This window comes from Portunus trituberculatus, chromosome 24, assembly GCF_017591435.1.
Source record: "Portunus trituberculatus isolate SZX2019 chromosome 24, ASM1759143v1, whole genome shotgun sequence".
NCBI classification, from domain to species: Eukaryota; Metazoa; Arthropoda; class Malacostraca; order Decapoda; family Portunidae; genus Portunus; species Portunus trituberculatus.
This window is the reverse complement of record NC_059278.1, coordinates 1662144-1680266: the sequence shown is the minus strand read 5'-3', so window position 1 is coordinate 1680266 and position 18123 is coordinate 1662144. Positions and strand designations below refer to the sequence as shown.

Below are 18123 nucleotides of genomic sequence, written 5' to 3'. Positions count from 1 at the left end.
GGTGTTTAAAAAGGCGAGTATTAATAGCAGCAGTGTGAAATTATAGGTGATTTAAAACAATGGTGCGGTTATGAAGGATAATTATAATTCCACTCCTTCCAAGCTTTTATTAGTGATTTTACTATACATGCTTATTCCTTCTCGGCAGACTGATTTGAGATGGTTGGCTGCCTTGCTCGTGTTGGCTGCTTTATTGTGCTTGCTGGTGCGACTTCATCCTCCGGGAAATGAACTAAAGCGACCTACATAGTACCCGTGATATGATGATCGCCTGTGGTACTGCCGTGAACTGAAGCAGCGCCCATCAATACGTCAAGACCTCTAAAAAAACAATTATTCGTCTTTTAGTATTAATTTGTGTAGTGATTGTTATCAGTCAACGTGTAACTTTTATACGCTGAGTTTGTGGAAGTAATTAGTGGTTGTGAAAGAGAGAGGGGAGGTGGGGGGTATGAGAGAGAGAGGGGAGGAGGAGGATGAGAGAGAGAGAGAGAGAGAGAGAGGGGAGGTGGGGGAGAGAGAGAGAGAGGGAGGTGGGGGGAGATGAGAGAGAGAGAGGAGGTGGGGGGTATGAGAGAGAGAGAGGTGGGGGGGGTAGAGAGAGAGAGAGAGGTGGGGGGATGAGAGAGAGAGAGAGGGAGGTGGGGTATGAGAGAGAGAGAGAGGGAGGTGGGGGTAGAGAGAGAGAGAGAGGGAGGTGGGGGTATGAGAGAGAGAGAGGAGGTGGGGGGAGAGAGAGAGAGGGAGGTGGGGGTATGAGAGAGAGAGAGGGAGGTGGGGGTATGAGAGAGAGAGAGGGAGGAGTAGAGAGAGAGAGAGAGAGAGAGAGAGAGGGGTGGAGGAGAGAGAGAGAGAGAGAGAGAGGGGGGGGTAGAGAGAGAGAGGGGGGGGGGAGAGAGAGAGAGAGAGAGAGAGGGAGGGGGGAGAGAGAGAGAGAGAGAGAGAGAGAGAGGAGGAGGGGGGAGAGAGAGAGAGAGAGAGAGAGAGAGAGAGAGGGAGGTGGGGGGGTATGAGAGAGAGAGAGAGAGAGAGAGAGAGAGGTAGGAGGTAGAGAGAGAGAGGGAGGGAGGGGTAGAGAGAGAGAGAGAGAGAGAGAGAGAGAGGGGTGGGGGGAGAGAGAGAGAGAGAGAGAGAGGTGAGGGGAGGGGGTATAGAGAGAGAGAGAGGTGGGGTGAGAGAGAGAGAGAGAGGGAGGGGGGAGAGAGAGAGAGGTGGGGGTAGAGAGAGAGAGAGAGAGAGAGGTGGGGGTATGAGAGAGAGAGAGAGGGAGGTGGGGGTATGAGAGAGAGAGGGAGGTGGGGGTGAGAGAGGGGGAGGTGGGGGAGAGAGAGAGAGAGGTGGAGGGTATGAGAGAGAGAGAGGGAGGTGGGGGTATGAGAGAGAGAGAGGAGGTGGGGGTATGAGAGAGAGAGAGGAGGTGGGGGTATGAGAGAGAGAGAGAGGGGGGTGGGGGTATGAGAGAGAGAGAGAGGGAGGTGGGGGTTGAGAGAGAGAGAGAGAGAGAGGTGGGGGTATGAGAGAGAGAGAGGTGGGGGTATGAGAGAGAGGTGGGGGGGTGAGAGAGAGAGAGGGGGTATGAGAGATGAGAGAGGGGGGTATGAGAGATGAGAGAGAGAGAGGGGGGGTATGAGAGAGAGAGAGAGAGAGAGAGAGAGAGAGGGGGTGGTATGAGAGAAAGAGAGAGAGAGAGAGGGGTGGTATGAGAGAGAGAGAGAGAGAGGAGGAGGGGATATGAGAGAGAGAGAGGCCGGTGGGAGGAGGAGGAGGGGATATGAGAGAGAGGGAGGGCCGGTGGGAGGAGGAGGTGGGGATATATGAGAGAGTGTGTGTCTGAGAGGGAAGGGAAGGAAGGGGTGTGGTTAGACCTCATGTACTTAGGGAAGGGAAGGAAGGGGTGTGGTTAGACCTCATGTACTTTACCTACCAATCAGAAAAAGGTGTGGGTGGGGCTTACTTAACATAAAACATAACATAAATAATAGGATAACAAAGGGCCACCAGGGCCCATCTATAGGTTATCCTGTATCAGTCGCACAGCGACTTCGTCATCAGTACTTAAAGATACACTTACAAGTACACAATACATTATACACTTATAATTCTAAATATTTGGCCCAATATTTGGCCCATTAACAGGGCCAAGTCCTGCAGCGAAATCCTCTACAATCTGTGATCCCCATACATGGGGATCACTTGCTTTAGGGAGAGCTGTCACCTTACTGCAACACGAGTATAGTATCTCATGGTGAGGGAATCTCCTACATTGTATAACTGTGTAGGTCTTGTCCTCCTAAAACACGCCAAATGTTCCTCAGCAGCCACAGCGTCAGATTGGAAGACGGCTGGATGAACTCTGGGTCTTGAAGATGATGTGCTGTCTTCTCTGGATTTGTGTGTAGCAATCCTTTTCTGCCCTGCTTCACCATCCACCCATCACTCTTGTCGTTGTCCATGCTGAAATAAACAATAATTCATCAGTTTTGTATTTTTTTTTTTTTTTTTTCCCTCTATCTTCAAAGGTAATTCGCTTTTTAAGTGAAATAAACAATAATTCATCAGTTTTGTATCTTTTTTTTTTTCCCCTCCTCTATCTTCAAAGGTAATTCGCTTTTTAAGTAGTTTTTCAATATATCATCGGGAAGCGAATCCATTTCACTGAGCGAGACAAATGCTTATTGAAGTCCCATCAGTTTTTATCGCAAGATCCACCAAGTAACATTCAGCATTGCAATACTTAATGGTGTTACATAACGAGTGTCTACCATGAAACTTTACTAATACTATTTACAACTTTAACCTTTGAATACCATGATGTGTTTCCATATTCATTTTGCTTACTGTTTGGTGATTCTGTACAGCTTCAGAAACTCATATTGGGAGATAAAAATAGTGAAGACTGGCCATTAATCTTCTGACCACCATAGACCCTTCCCAGTGTTATTAAAATGTCTGATCATACACAAATCTCAAGGTAAAAATGTGTCCCAGTACTGAAAGGATTAAGAACAAAACTAAGGACACCCATAACTTTACCTCTAGATGCCACATTAACACTTGAACTATCTATAAAATACTCACAGCACATCCATAGCCTTGCCACACACTGGTGACCGAAGTAACGCCGCAAACATTTACATCACCCAGCAATACTCGACACTAATCACAAAATGGTCATTCGGTACTTCTCAAGCCAAGCACTGCAGAATCTTGTGTGCTGAAACAGGAAAATACAGCATAAATCAATAAGAAATAATGTATAATACTTGCCAAACTTCATTGAGAGAGAGAGAGAGATATGTAAATTATTCCATTAGGCGCCGCAACAGCTTAGGTCAAATGGCACCGCTAGGGTTAACTGGAGAACGCTACATCTCCCACCGGGCAACTAGGTTTGGTAAGGATTTGAACTAAGGCGGCATAGACGGAAAGCCCGGAAAGAGAGAGAGAGAGAGAGAGAGAGAGAGAGAGGTTAGGTTAGTTTTAAGATTAGGTTAGCTTACACATTAAGTTTAGTTAGTTTGTCAGGCAAACCAAAACAGACCAAACTTTGCATTGCCTGAAAAAGCGAAAAAATTTAAGGAGACATGGAGATATTTGGCGAAGGAAGGACCTCTTGAAAATATTTACCCTGATCTATATAAATTTCCCGAGGTGTACTGTACGTTAATGCATAAAACTATATAAATTTAGGCAACAAAAATGATCTAGCAATATTTAAATCTATAACCTACCTCAAGACCCTCCAGGTACAATACAGTTATTATACAATGTACAATTACCATAAATTAAGAAATAGGAGAGGATATGTAGGTGAAGACTATAGGTACCTGGTGAAGAGAGTTGAGTCATGGACATCATAATCATCAACAAGGTTTTGACCCCCTTCAATACCGTGACGCGTTTTTGTATTCCTTTTAGCTACTACTACTACTATACAGCTTTAAAAACTCATGTATGGGATTAAAATAGTGAAGCCTGTGGACATTAATCTTCTGACCTGCATACATCTTTCCCTATGTCGGTGAAATTGTCTAATGGTACACAATTCTCAAGGTAAAAATGTGTCCCAGTACTGAGGAGGTTAACTGGTAGTGAATGATAGGGTGAAGTCACAGGATGGGAAGGGGTTGGGGGTAATAATTGGTAGTCAGAGAGAGAGAGGGGTAAGGTTGGGGCAGACAGAAATGAGGGTAAAGAATGGCAGGCAGGAAAAAGGGTTAAGATGTGGTGGGAAGGAGCAGGTGGAGTAGGTAGGAAAGAACAAAGATGGGGTGTGTGTCAGCGGCCTATATCCTAATATTCTCTCTCTCTCTCTCTCTCTCTCTCTCTCTCTCTCTCTCTCTCTCTCTCTCTCTCTCTCTCTCTCTCTCTCATTCGACTGTCATTATGCCTGCCCTCTTCATTTACGTCGCTCAATTTATCTAAGAGAGAGAGAGAGAGAGAGAGAGAGTTAACGTCTTACCTTTCTCAATATACCATCCACGGATCACCAGCAGTCCTTTCCTTCAACAAGCCAATGTGTAGGCGGTCACCATGCACGTTCACCACAGTCACTGAAACACCAAACACCACACGGCTGCCACGTCCTCGCCTGCCACCACCGCCCAGCCACTGCGCTCGTTCACTCGTCAGCCTCAAGAGTTCGATGCTTCAAATGCTTCGTTCTTCTCGTGTACACTCTTATCACGACATGCTCTGCTGTTCATTAGTCATTACATATGCTTGCGATAGAGTAAGTTTACATTAGTGGATATTTAAGCGATGGATTAACCTTTTATAAGTGGATATTTATCATAGAGTCACATCTAAGTTACTTGAAATGTGGATCCAATTACCGCTAGTTCGGCCATTCTTGCGTCAATTACTTTCATAAATATTTCACTAACATTACATTCCACTATAACACTGCCTTCCTGAACAATGAATAGAACTGAAACCATTATTGTTACTCACCTCTTACAAGGAACTGCGTATCGAAGGAGAGTGAGAGAAGGAAGGTCTTTCACATCCACCATCTTCAAGTGCTCGTGAGGTACTGACATGATAGCGTCTCACTAGCTCTGCCTCTGACGTCTGACCTCGCAGAACAACGCATGCGCAGTGAATACCAATTAATTAACCAGCAATTCTAATCATCATATATGTACACAATTATATTTCGTAATAACACCATTATTTCCTTTGTTCAGTATGATAGCTACAAATGCATTCTTCTTTCAGTATTTTGCAGGTTACGTACTGTAAATAATAAGTACGTAGCAGTTTCTTGTTCAACCTTATTCCCAATGTGTAGTAGAGGCAGCCACTCGCGTTAACTTCATCCGTCAGTTTCTATATATTCATTACGTCTTCTCGTTGTAATCCAAGTTTTTATCATGTCTCGCCTCAGCACGTCTTTCCATTCTATTCCGTCTACCCACACTCCTCCCTGAAACTGGTATCAGCATTGCCTTCTTTACTGGACTGGTTGTTCCTCATTTTTCCTTTTCACATGTGAGTACTGATTTGTACATTTTGTTTCCAGGGGTATTAAAACACAGGATAAACTTCTCAATTTTCATATATTACATCAGTATTTAGTGTTTCGGAAGATTACAGAAGGTTATGTATGCATTGAGTAACATCAATGGAGAAGGTGAGGTTACTTGTAATACTTTGAGAGGCATTTCCAAAGGCTAAAAGGAAATAAATATAGAAGGGGAAAATGTCTTTGATCTGCAATGATGAATGAACGTGATGAGAATATTAAATGATGACGTAACCGTGACGTTATGAAGTAGTGACGAAAATGTGTGAGCGACGCCCCAGAGACAGGCTCACCCACACCTGCTGGACACACCTGCCGCCACACATGACTAGGACCACCAATCACTAGCAATATCAACACAACGAACAACGAAATCATGGACCGGGACTGACTTTATCATACCTATCGTTCGCTTTCTTATGTAACACTTCGGTCGACCCAAGACATAACAAAAATAAAACAAGTAAGCCTTAAAATTTCGTCAATATGAGGATAAACATAAAATAAAGTAAAAACAAAAGTAAAATGCCATCAGGTCCAGCAGGGCGTGGGGAGTCACACAGGGCAACCCGGGCCAGTCCTCCGCCTTGAGAATCACGCAATGATAATAATGATAATAATTAAAACTATTCCTCCGTATGTATAGTGTAGTATGTGTATATATTATGAAATACGTACATACATATATATATAGTATTTCTTACTGTATATGTATATAGGTAGTAGTAATGGAGAAGGGTCGAGTGTAGCCTGAGTGACAGAGGAATGTGGTGTGTGGCCATGGCCCTCCTGAGCGTCCTGGCCACGCGACGCGAGGGTCACGTTGGAGCGTCAACATAGCATATCGTTTGCGTCTTGTTTCATGTGCTTCAAATGACGCCATCACCGCCTGGGAGAGCGTGTGGCAGGCGACATATACCACCCCTGCACACCTGCTGCACGCTGCTGTGAAAGCCTCACCCTACGCACCTGCTCCTGGAAATGCTGTGAGGCACACCCTTACACACCTGCTCCAGCCAGGTGTAGTACGGGTTGCACACATGCACTTATTCCTGGCAGGTGTGTATTGAACAACCGACACTCTGCTCCATGCAGGTGTAGGGTGAATCCCAAACACCTGCCCAGACAGTGTGAATTACGAGTCCCTACACACCTGCTCTGTCGAATGTAAAATATTTTGTTCCTGAATACTCGCTCAAGAGAGTGTGTGTCAGGTGTGACCTGCCACGCACTCTCTCCAGCATGTGTAGGGTGAGGCGCATCCCACACACCTGCTCCAGACAGGTGTGGAGGTGGACAGTCACTGGCCACTTCAGTGCTGTTACTTCAGACTTGATTATTTCCTTCTTACAGGAGTCATATAATTAAAAATGCATCCTTAAATATTGATTATTCCTATGAGCAGAATGTATATATTTATTGTATGTACATATACAGGATATATGTACATATGTACAAATACATAAAGCTATAACCTTCTTAATTATAAATATAACACTTTCTATGCCAATCCCATGTACATCACCAGACAATAATCAACGGACAAATTAAGATTACTTCTTTTATCAAGCATAAAAATGTAAAGAAATATTGCTGCCGATACACGGACCTTCCAGGGCAGTACTTGGCAGGGGAAGATGAATGTGTAAGTATTTACAGTCAAGGAGAGGGGCAGAGGCAGGAATATGGATAAAGTAGAGGGAGAGGAGAGGAAGGAGAGAGTGACGAGTGGGAACAACTGTCCCTGTGGAAACGAGGCATCACAGGGCAGTGGAGGGCCAAGCAAGACAGGAGCGTCATGCTGCTCTGGGAATATACTTGTCCTGGGGTGGGAGAGGCCCTCTAGGGGTCACACTGTACACCTTAGCAATAGGAACACCCACTGGCTAATTAGTACATGCATGGCTATACAAGCACCATTCAACACTGTGAAAACTGGAACACTTATGGAATGCTACAACACATCATCATTGTACAAAAAGGAGTCAGTAAGTCACTTGGGAGATTGTAGTGCGGAGCGGGGGTCTGGCCCTCGCCGGCCCACCCACTGTCTGCTCCGCATTGGGCCGGGCTGCCTTGCTGCCCGGGCTCTTTGGGGTACAGGGTCGGTCCTCTCCACCTCAGCCTCAACTTGTCTATACGGTTGTACAAAACTTGCAGTGTATATAAGGCCATGATCGGTTGCCAAGTCCTACCATGCCAGTGCTGGAGGAGCGAAGGGGTGGAATCCCCCGCAGCTGCCCCCGCTGGCCTTCCCAAGAGAACTGGCCGCCAAAGGTGCTGATGCTGCTATTTCTGCCGCTAATTTATCACAAAACTGCACTATGGCTTCCTCTCCGCTGTGTCACTTTTGTACTGCCCACACACACTTGTGACCTTCTGGGAGTCATCTACCTACTGTGTATTTGGTCTCTGTGAGTGTTGAGTGAGTGTAAGCAACCATGTAATTACTTCTGTCGTGGCAGTAAACAAGAGTTACTGATGAAACATTTGGCTCCATAAACCATACACACTCTGAACTGGAATGCTACAATGCAAATGTAACTTGTATGTGAATCAAGTTCAATGTGTTTTTAAAAGTAACTGATACAAAATTCTGAAGGTTATTGCATGTAACCTTCATGTGCTTTTCAATGATGCACTTATTGTTCATATATAAAAATATTCTTCCTTAATTTCAGTAGAAGCATTGCACCTAAACAAGAACAGCAGCAATTACTTGGCTGATCACAAAAAAACTCAACAATTTGCAATGAGTTGGGACAGGATTTCTGGCGTCACTACACTGTGACTCCTGCAGGCGGCACCTCCCACTTCACCTCCAGACAGCAATGCCCTCAGCATTGTGCCTGCCGCCTCCTCTGAATGAGTCAGGGTTTTTCCATGATAAGTTTCAGGAATAATGACAAGTTATGACTACCAAACATCATGACCTCAGCCACAGCTCCCACAAGACAGAGTGAACAGGTGTTGAGATCCTGGGGTGTGCTGAGTGAGAAGAGCCATCATTGCAACACTCAGTTTCTTTCACACTTTCTGTTGGGAATGGCACTTGCGGGTGTTTGCTCTGCTTTTCTCTTAGCCCTTGGCCAATCTCCCGTTGTAAAAAACACACTACGACTGCATCTTCCAGCTACACTTGCACACATCTTCTCTTTACCCTTATGACAAACGCTACTTGCTGGCCCCGGGGCAACACAGGGACACACCTCTACTGCTATGCTACTTCTACCTGTACTGAGGCACATGATCACGGGTGGCTGCCCCAAGGGGGTCCACAGGGGAGGGAAACATGCTAACTGAGGGTGACATGGGGAAGGGAGCTTCATGAGGCAGAATAGGGAGCTAGGGTGAAAGGGAATGTGAGCAAGTGGTAAAGTTAACACACATTTAGTTAAATTATGGAACTGTATAAAAACATGATGAAGGAGAAGATTCTCTGAAGTGATAAACATGTTAAATAGATAAGTTGAGAAGGAGTACAATGAAGGAAAAAAATTTGCAATAGGAGAACTTAACTGCTTCTCTCAAACCAGGTCACTGAGGCAGCACAGAGCAGCCTGAAGCACAAGTCTGAAGCTGGAGTAGAGAAGAAATTCACAGGCTGACCACTGGAGATAAGCAGCTTAGTCTACAGAATGCCAGTTACTTATCCTGGCACGTCGGAAATGTTTAGTCTTAGCTCCGAGTGCTCTCTCCAGCCACCACCCAGGAGGCACTCGGCTCTGACACACCCACAACCAGAGAAAGAATAAGGTACTCAAGACAACAAAAATGCAGTAAAAAAGTTATAAAAACCTCGGGTACTCTCCATGTCTCAGCACGAGGTGAGAGGAGGATGCAGATTGGCCATGAAAGTGTGAGAGAGAGGATCAAGGTCTATAGTTATATGTGACATTAACAACTGGCTAATTGAGAGACTTATGAGAATGGAAGTCCACAAATTTGTATGTGTCCTCGCTATCACTTAGATCATAGCGGGCAAGAAGGGAACTGGAACCTCTGCTTGCTAGATCATACAACCACCCATGTACGTTCCATCTATTTGTGCTTCTTGTTTTGCAGCCTTTGGAACTTAAAAGGACATTGCAGTACTGATTGACTGGCTGCACCTGTCAACTGGCTCACCACTCCTCAAAACCTCCTACAGCACTTTGAGATACGATAGGGCGAGGTTCACAGTAAGTATGTGAGCTGCATTACTGAGGTTTTGAGGCTCTGGGTTTACAGGAGACTCTTTTGACGAACCACACCGAGTTGGTACACCTGAGGCTGGAACGTGTTGGCTGGTACTTTCTGAGGGAATGATGATGGTGGTGGTGGTGGTGATGGTAATGTCTGTTGGTTCTGTACAGGTCCAGCCACACCTCTACAGCTGTTCATCAGCAGTGTAGAAACCAATAAGAACTAGGTACAGTATCTAGATCCTCCCCAGCCATATGCAACAGCTACACTTATCTAGGAATTGGAGTCCAGCTCACTTGTACCCCAGAAATCTTGGATCAGCTGACTAATATACATAAAATATTGTCATAAACAACAGGAACCAGAAATTAACTGTACATTAACAATTCTCATGTGTTATGTAGGCTATGTAGGCTGTAGGGAACCTGTCCACCACCAGCAGGTCAGAGCACAGCAGGCTGCTCCATCTGCACCATTCACAGGATGTTGATCTCCTCAGACTTGGCAGAGAGTGAGGCAACAGAGGTCCTGCAAGAGAGACAGGAAGTGATGTGAAGGATTCAGGGACGACCTCAGGAAAGTGGACCCTACCTTGATAAAATGGACTAATGGACTGAGCAGTTTTCTTTCTAGTTTTTTACAGTACATATAACCGGGAAATCAATTTAAGCAGAGTAAAATCAAATATATGAGTATCTAAAACACTACTGACTTCAAGAATTCAGAGGAAAATCATAGTTGTTGTTGTTGGTGTTCCCTGAAAAGTGTGCAATGTGTATGTAGGTGTATGTTCCAGTATGTTGCTGTGTGCACTTGACAGGACTAGTGTAGCAGACTGTCCTAGTGTGTGGCCACCTTGGTTGCTGAGCTCGATTCCTGGAAGAATGACATTAGAAACTTCCTTTGCTGTGCATCTGAAGATACTTTCTCACTCTAACAGTCTACAGAGATTGGCACTTCTGCCATACCTCATCTCCTTTCCAAGAAAGATGTCCAGTGACATGACAGTGATTCTTAAATTCACAATATGTAACAATCTTTCAACATTATTACTTTCACTTCTCCCAAAAGTTTCAACTTGACAACACTCCTTCCTTGTGTTCCTGCGCCTCACCTGGAGGTGGCGTGTTTGAGGCCAGAAGTTGATTCTTGGCTGCTCACAGAAGGAGAAGACCGGCTGCCCTTCTTGAGGACCCGCTCAAGGTAAGCAGCTGGCGCCCACCCCTCATAGGGCGTGCCGGTCACTCGCACATACCACCAGCCAGCACATCCCACTTTGATGAGATCTACATAGTCTCCCTCCCTCAGGCTGACCTCAGAGCTGCCCATGGCATTGTAGTCAGCAAGGACCAGGAATCTCGACGATGTGTACTGTGGAGGGTCAAAGAAATCAATGTAGAGTCAGTGACCAAATTTTTGAGCTGGCTCCAAGAATAACATAAGGCAATGACCTTCAATATAGAAATGAACAGAGAAATACTTCCTTATCAAATCCTAAACACTATGCCAGCTCAAAAAGATCATTCTAAGTTTGTTTTTTAATGCACTTCAGAAATCAACTTACTTCTGTGCTTTCTGAGAAGGTCTCTTGGTCTTCTTCTTCATCTGAGGCTGAGTAGTCAGAAGACCAGCTCTCCTCCTCCTCCTCTGGGGCATCTCCAAGTGTTCCCTCAGAAGACCTCATGCTGCGGGTGGAGCGGCGGCTGCCCTCCCTCACCCCATTGCCACTCTGCCGACCCTCAGAGCTGCTGGAACTGATGGATCCCCCACTGCCACTCATGCCATTGCCGGCCATGTCCCACGAGGCAGTCTGGCGCAGCGCCCTGTTAATAGCTGTGTGTCAGCCTTATACTCTAAGAACTCTAGTAGCTGCAGTACACCCCTGTCCTAAAAGTAAAACTCGATGGACATGGAGCCTTTCTATCTCCCAAGGCATGGCACTTATTCTTGACAACTAAGAAATAAGAAATACTGTATCACCCCATGAAATTTCTTATTAGTAAAATGTGTTATAGCTACACTACTATATTAAAGAGGTGATGCTGATTTTTCCATTTCTTTCTATGTAAGATGGTCACTGGCAGAGAGATAAAAACAAAGAAAATGAAAAAATGGCCCACTTATATTACGACCTCTGAATAAAAAGACCAATAGATTATCTAAAATTTGAGGTTAAGTATCATTGAAGCTCCCTCTTACATGGATATCCTGAAAAGCTTCACCCAATAGAAGAGAGAGAGAGACACGAGACCTGTGCTGTGTTGTGGGTGAGAGTGGCGGGATCCTGATGCCGTTGAGACTGGCGCCCTTCTGGATCCTGGAGGAATACTGTTTGATGTTCTCCCCCTTCAGGTACTCAAATTGGTCCAGCAACACTCGCTTGATCTCCTTCACCCAGGTCTCCTTCACTTCAGCCGATGGAGCCAAGATAGTGTGCACCTCCTGCCGCCCCTGAAGCCACACTTCAAACTTGCGGATGTCGCCCTTGTTGCCGTGTACACTCTCCGTCAGGCCGACCTGGGACATCTGCAGAAAAGTAAACCAAGTGAGTGAATTAATTTTATCATTCATTCTCCCTCTCTCTCTTTCAAGGACTTGCTGGATGTAAAATAATTCAGGTAAATAAATGTATTAATCAGTCAAGTGTTATGGACAGACCTTGAGGGCATTTTTGAAGTGATAAGTGGCACGGTCAGTGTCCTTCCCGGCCCGTTTGGTGAAGAGCAGCACCTTCTCGTAGAGGAAGATATGTCTCTGGGCAGGCTTGAGACGAAGCTCCCTCAGTCCCTTCTTGCCCTCATTCCACACACTGAAGGGCCCCTGCATGAGAAGCTTGCCTAGGTCTGCCAAGTTGCCCTGGGGGAGAATCACCAACAATGACACTGAGGTTCATTCTACTTACTCTGCATGTCATGAATCACACACACATAAAAAAAAACACTCACAAAGAATCACAAGAGAGCCTTACCGGGAATCCCACAATGGCCACCTGGTGCATGGAATCATTGAGGCACTTGAGGACTGCAAGCATTGTGTCTACCGCTTCCTGCAGCTCCCGGCGGCCTTGGCTTCCCTCCACACACTTCAGAAGGTCCTGTGAGAAGCAATCACTACACTGCAAACCTTCTGGATAAACTATATTCACTACTACTCACATGCTCCAGATAATCATTTTCTTTTCCTGTCAATTTAATCTTTTATGGTATTTCTAACTTGAAACCATGTAAAGAAACTATTTCCTTCAGTTCTATCTACAATGGAGGCTGACCTTGAGGAGCAGCTGGTACTTGGTGATGCGCTGGACTGGTTTGAGGAGGTAGGCACCGAGGGGCAGCTTGTGGTGGAGGCGTCGTTGGCACTCCTTGAAGAATGGGTTGGTGTCTCCCACTTGGCGACGCAGCTCCTCACTCTGGGGCTTGTTTTGGCAGTACAGGGAATACAGACGGTGGAATGTGTCTTTCTGCAATACAACACAGGGACTTGGATATCTTCTATTAGCTTTATTAACTATTTTATTCTCCTTTAGTTTCTTTCCATGGTGTTCTGAGAAGTTTGTGGCACAGCATGGGAAGTCAAAATCTTGGAATGCAAAAGAGCTTGAACTTTCTCCTTTTTTATAGAAAATAAACCAAGGCAGTCTTACCCTCTGGACAAAACAGAGTCCGATCAGCTCAGGCGTGTTGATGCAGTTTTCAAGGTCCCTCAGGAAGACGTCATTGTGGAAACGGAAGATCTCCTCCATGTTGCCAAAGAGGAGATCACTCTTGCCGTACAGGTTGACAGGGATCAGTGGCTGCATCTCAGGATTCAGCATCTCGTCCTTGTAGCCCTGAGCACAGTGAGGCAAAGTGCTCATGTTAATTTCAATGCAAAGGAAAGCGTTATAGTTATATATGTTCTACCATGTGACAAAGAAATAAAAGAAAACTAGTTGTACATATATGAAGAAGGAAAAAGAAAGGTTGACGCAAACAAAAGTGTGTAAGTTGCATAAAGTTTTGGGAGAAAGGAAAGTGTTTGAATAGAAGAAAGGATAAAAGAAGGCACCCACCTTGAGGATGGAGCACAACTCAGACACATAAACGCGCTCGGTGTCCAGAAGTTCTCTCAGGACGTGGCCTCGCTTGGCTCGCATCGCCTCAGTGTCCCCGGTCCACTCAGGCGAGTCACCGCTGTCTCCAAGCTGCTGGAAGACAATGCCAAACTTGAGGAATTTTTCAGATAAGCCTACATCATCCACACAACATTCCAAAGCTAACTCTCCAACTCTCCAGCCTAAAAGGGTCTACAGTTCTCGTCCCTACTGAAGTGATGTTACGCAATGGTTATGGGAAGGGATAAAAGAATGCTGGATAACACTCTTCCTAAGATTTAATATGGCTGTGAAATTTGTGAATAGATTTTGTGATGACTAGGCCGATTTAAGACACCATCTGTTTATTGTTTGTATCCTTAACTTCAGTCCTAAACATCTGATCAACAGTAAAGTTCGGATTCTCATGCTGTGTCATAATTAGAGTGGCCAGTCATTGCCACACTGCAGTGAACACAACATTCTCAGCCTTTATGCTCCATGGTGAGGCAAAATGTGCTTCCTGGAAATACATATAATACATCCAATACTATGTACTGTACCTAGTGTTTTAATTCAAATATTATAGACATATACAGAAATACGTCTGTGCATATAAACGTGCCCTTCAAATCTTCACTTTTCTTGGTGTTGAGAAATTTAAATATTGAATACTGAGTTGTTTCCTTGAAGAACACATGCTGGATTATCGCACCTCCCACTTAGTAATGTGTGGTGTACAAGGGAATAATTTAGCTATTTCTACATAATTCTGAACCGCATTATTTACTTCGTGCCAGGTGTGTGTCTATCAAGTGTTACTCAACATCAACAGTTTATCTACTTCTCACTTAAAACAACACTCTTATCATTAGGCTGTTAATGAATACAAAAGAAGTTACAAAATAAAAAGAAATTTGGTGCTGCAGGACGCCAGAATATCTTCCTGAAAGAATGCTGACAACGGAAGCTGGAATAGTTCAAAATAAGTGTAAGCAAGAGGTGGGACAAGTGTAACCACAAGTCTGGCCAGCCCAATAAGGTGTTCAGGTGAAGGTCAGGAAGCGTCCGACGGCACACTCAAAATATTTACATCATTAAAAACAAATAAATATCTCTCACAAAACTATGGTGATGAATTACACTATGGAAGAGCAATTTAAATGTGAGGAAGTTGACAGCTAGATACATTTCATTCTCTAAGACTCTATGTACATCTGTTAGTGTTTACTGTGTGTGCCATGGATGGGATGGAGTGGGTGGAGTGAGATGGGTTGTGAGTCACCACTGCCTACTAACTCAGCTGACTCGAAGAATACATACTTCTAATGCTGGTCTGACCATGAAGAAAGAAGAATGTCAGGTGTCCACACCAGCTGACTGTGTCTATGATAGGTAGTGACTGAGTTACTGTTTTGACAAGACAATGCATCCCTCCCTTGATTCTTTAGTGTATGCTGAAATACATACGAGTTTGATCTATTTTTTTACAGTTGCATAACTTGATTTAAGGCAATGAACAGGTGTATATATAGAAGAAAAGAAAAGCAAGTCTGGCTTAGAAAAGCAGGTGATGTAAGAATATTACTGAAAACCAAAGAATACATAGATAATCCTGCTCAACGTTTTCTTTCTGGCAAGTGATGTGAGGGCCGAGGGCAACAGAGTGAGGTGCTGCTAGGCGGTGCATCCCTCTGTGGGGCGGACAGGCTCATCCACTTACTGTCATCCTTGTTGCTGCCGCTTTGGTCATATTTACATGCAACAGATGAAGGTTGTGAATGACCTGCGGGCCAACAACATACAGACGGGTGGGTTCGGAGGGGAAGGCCTCCTGTCCCTTCAGTAACTCATGACCATATAAGCTCCCTCGCCTTACAGGGACCCTGTGCCCTGCCCCCCCAGGTGGCCCACAGCCAGGCACCCCCCAGACCACATTCTGGCCCAGGCAAACTGTTACCGGACGGGCCCGCCGCCTCACACTCTGGCTGCCTGGATGCAGCCGTAACATCTAGGCCGAAGGAAAAACTGTAGTCATTGCAGTGAGACAATTAAAGAACTGTTCTGGTATGATTAAATTTCTGCCTTGTTTAACCACATGCTCCTATCTGTGATGTCTCCCTCCTTTTCAGAACTCCCATCAAAACAACCATGAAAGAAAATTTTCCATCTTTGTACTCTAATGCAAGGAATCTTTCACTCATGTAGGTGATTCAACATTACCTCCTACCATCACAAATATGTCCTAGGTATAGCCTTTACACTCACTCCTTCACTCAGATAATCACTAAGCTTTACTTTCCCAACATATCTGGACAGCTTCCTAGGAATTTACTCCTTCAACCCCTCCACTGCCTCACACCATCCTATCACAACACAAACACTTCACACACCACCACCTCCTAGCGTCATGACAAGTCACACACAACTCTCACCTTGGGCAGTGTGGACGCCTTCCTCATGCTCTTGGGAGACTTGGGAAGGTCTGCGTGGAGGGGAGAGGCAGGATGGGAATGGGGCGTACCACTGGACTGGCCCTGGCTGTGGTGGAGGGGGACAGCTGGCTCTGGGGTGACTGCATGCACTGGCCGGGGGAGGCGTGTGGCCAGCCTCTTGAGGGAACTCTTTCTCTTCTCACACATCATCTGCACATCCTCTATTCTCTTCAGCACCTGCAGCAATCAAACTCATTTAAAGATCAGCACCCAGAGTAAGAACTTCAAGTATACAGTAATTGAGTGTGGAATTACATACAATACACTTATGTGTACAGGGCTGTTGAGGATATCACTCAGTCTCATTCCTGTTACTCCTCAAGTCTCCATAAAAATGAAGAGAAATCAAGCTAAAGAAGGAGAATTACCTGTTGCACAAGTCCCTTGGTTTCTGGAGTGATGACGTCTTCAAACATGGTCTTCAGTTCCCGTGAGCTGCCCAGGTGGCTGTGGTCTGAGGACGCCATGAACTCCTCCAGCTCCCTCAAAGCCTCCTCGGCAAACTCTGGGGCCTGACATCTTTCTATCTGCTGACAGGCGAGCAGCTCCACACCCTCTGTGCACCACTTATTGGCCTGAAACACCACAGCATCAGCATTACACACAGATGAGATACAGCATGAAGAACAGAGTAATAGTACAGTGTACTTGTGTGATACTGAGGCAGCTTCATCTTGACTTTCCTGAGAGATGGAGTAATGGATGAAGCAATAATAACGGCAGTAAAGAAAAAATGAGAAAGAGAAAATCCAAGCTATGCCATGCATTTCAAACCCAAGATCCTGCCTCACTCACTCTCTCAATGCGCTCCTGAAGGTCCCGGCACTTGTGTAAGGTCTCCAGGCGGCGGGTGATGCGTTCCTGGAAGGCGTCCTTCATCCGCACCAACTCCACACACTTGGGCTGGATGGAGTCGACCGCGTAGTGCTGACTCTCAATGAGCTGTGTGCCGATGATTCTCAGCTCCTCCGCCTTCTCCAGCTGGTCCTGCGAGGGGGAGAAATGAGGAGGTAATAAGAGTGAAAAGGAGGATCTAGGATTACATACAAGGAATCTGAGTGAGAAAATTGACTATTTACTAACTGGTGCTATTAGAAAATGGTAACTAGGTAGTGACTGACTGGTGCTTTTAGAACATATGATGACTAGTGACTGACTGGTGCTATTAGAACATATGATGATTACTAACTGCTTGATAGTACAGGATGAATGATGACTAGTAACTGACTGTACCTACAAAAACATGACCACTGACTGACTTAACCTATGAGAACAAATGACCACTGACTGACTGTACCTACAAAAACATGACCACTGACTGACTGAAGCTACAAGAAAAAGTGACCACTGACTGACTGAAGCTACAAAAACATGTGACACCAAGGGGGCGGGAGGGAAGGGCAACACTCACGGCAGTCATCATGTGGAAGTCCTGTGCCTCTGCTAAGAGCTGGTCGACGTGCACCACTGAGTCGCCCACCTCCAGCATGCCACTCAGCTGCTTCAGGGACACCTCCAGGGACGTCTGTTGGCAGAGGAATACAGTTTTAATCAAGGTAATTTTCTGACTCTCGTTCACTGTTTCACTGATGATCTTTATCCTGAAACACTATTGCTGCACCTCCACTACATTGAAAAGGGATCAAGACGAAGGTATACCAGATTTTTAAGGGTGTTTTTATGGTTCTACTGAGAGATTAACCCCTTCAGTACTGGGACACATTTTTACCTTGAGATTTGTATACGATTACACCCTTTTCTTGACATTAGGAGGTGTCTATGGAGGTCAAAAGATTAATGGCCACAGTCTTCACTATCTTAATGCCCAACATGAGTTTCTGAAG

At 45.2% G+C, this 18123-nt stretch overlaps 1 protein-coding gene and 1 long non-coding RNA gene across 13 annotated transcripts in view; both read right to left on the bottom strand.

Annotated features, from left to right (window-relative positions):
• Nucleotides 1-135: 135 nt before the first annotated feature.
• Nucleotides 136-5028, bottom strand: LOC123508267. Of its 3 annotated transcripts, none has more exons than XR_006675900.1 (4): nucleotides 4463-4905; nucleotides 3079-3214; nucleotides 2263-2454; nucleotides 136-321 (listed from the first exon to the last, which is right to left on the bottom strand). It is a non-coding gene; the product is annotated as an uncharacterized LOC123508267 (long non-coding RNA). The 3 variants fall into 3 exon arrangements; XR_006675898.1 differs by lacking the exon at nucleotides 136-321 and adding an exon at nucleotides 4954-5028 and having other exon boundaries at nucleotides 2193-2454; nucleotides 4463-4698; XR_006675899.1 differs by lacking the exon at nucleotides 136-321 and adding an exon at nucleotides 4954-5028 and having other exon boundaries at nucleotides 2193-2454; nucleotides 4463-4695.
• Nucleotides 5029-5542: 514 nt separating this feature from the next.
• The window catches only part of LOC123508480 (guanine nucleotide exchange factor DBS-like), a 322244-nt gene continuing 309663 nt past the window's right edge, over nucleotides 5543-18123 (bottom strand). For 9 of the 10 annotated variants that reach the window (XM_045262238.1, XM_045262240.1, XM_045262232.1 and 6 more), the window contains 13 exons: nucleotides 17691-17804; nucleotides 17075-17266; nucleotides 16648-16854; nucleotides 16220-16456; nucleotides 13764-13898; nucleotides 13356-13541; nucleotides 12981-13172; nucleotides 12681-12806; nucleotides 12371-12568; nucleotides 11964-12238; nucleotides 11277-11535; nucleotides 10827-11083; nucleotides 5543-10240 (listed from right to left, as the gene is read on the bottom strand). In XM_045262238.1, the coding sequence (XP_045118173.1) occupies nucleotides 10189-10240; nucleotides 10827-11083; nucleotides 11277-11535; nucleotides 11964-12238; nucleotides 12371-12568; nucleotides 12681-12806; nucleotides 12981-13172; nucleotides 13356-13541; nucleotides 13764-13898; nucleotides 16220-16456; nucleotides 16648-16854; nucleotides 17075-17266; nucleotides 17691-17804 (2430 nt within the window). In that variant the 3' untranslated portion in view covers nucleotides 5543-10188. The remainder of the gene's footprint in view (nucleotides 10241-10826; nucleotides 11084-11276; nucleotides 11536-11963; nucleotides 12239-12370; nucleotides 12569-12680; nucleotides 12807-12980; nucleotides 13173-13355; nucleotides 13542-13763; nucleotides 13899-16219; nucleotides 16457-16647; nucleotides 16855-17074; nucleotides 17267-17690; nucleotides 17805-18123) is intronic. The other variant, XM_045262233.1, reaches the window with a different exon arrangement.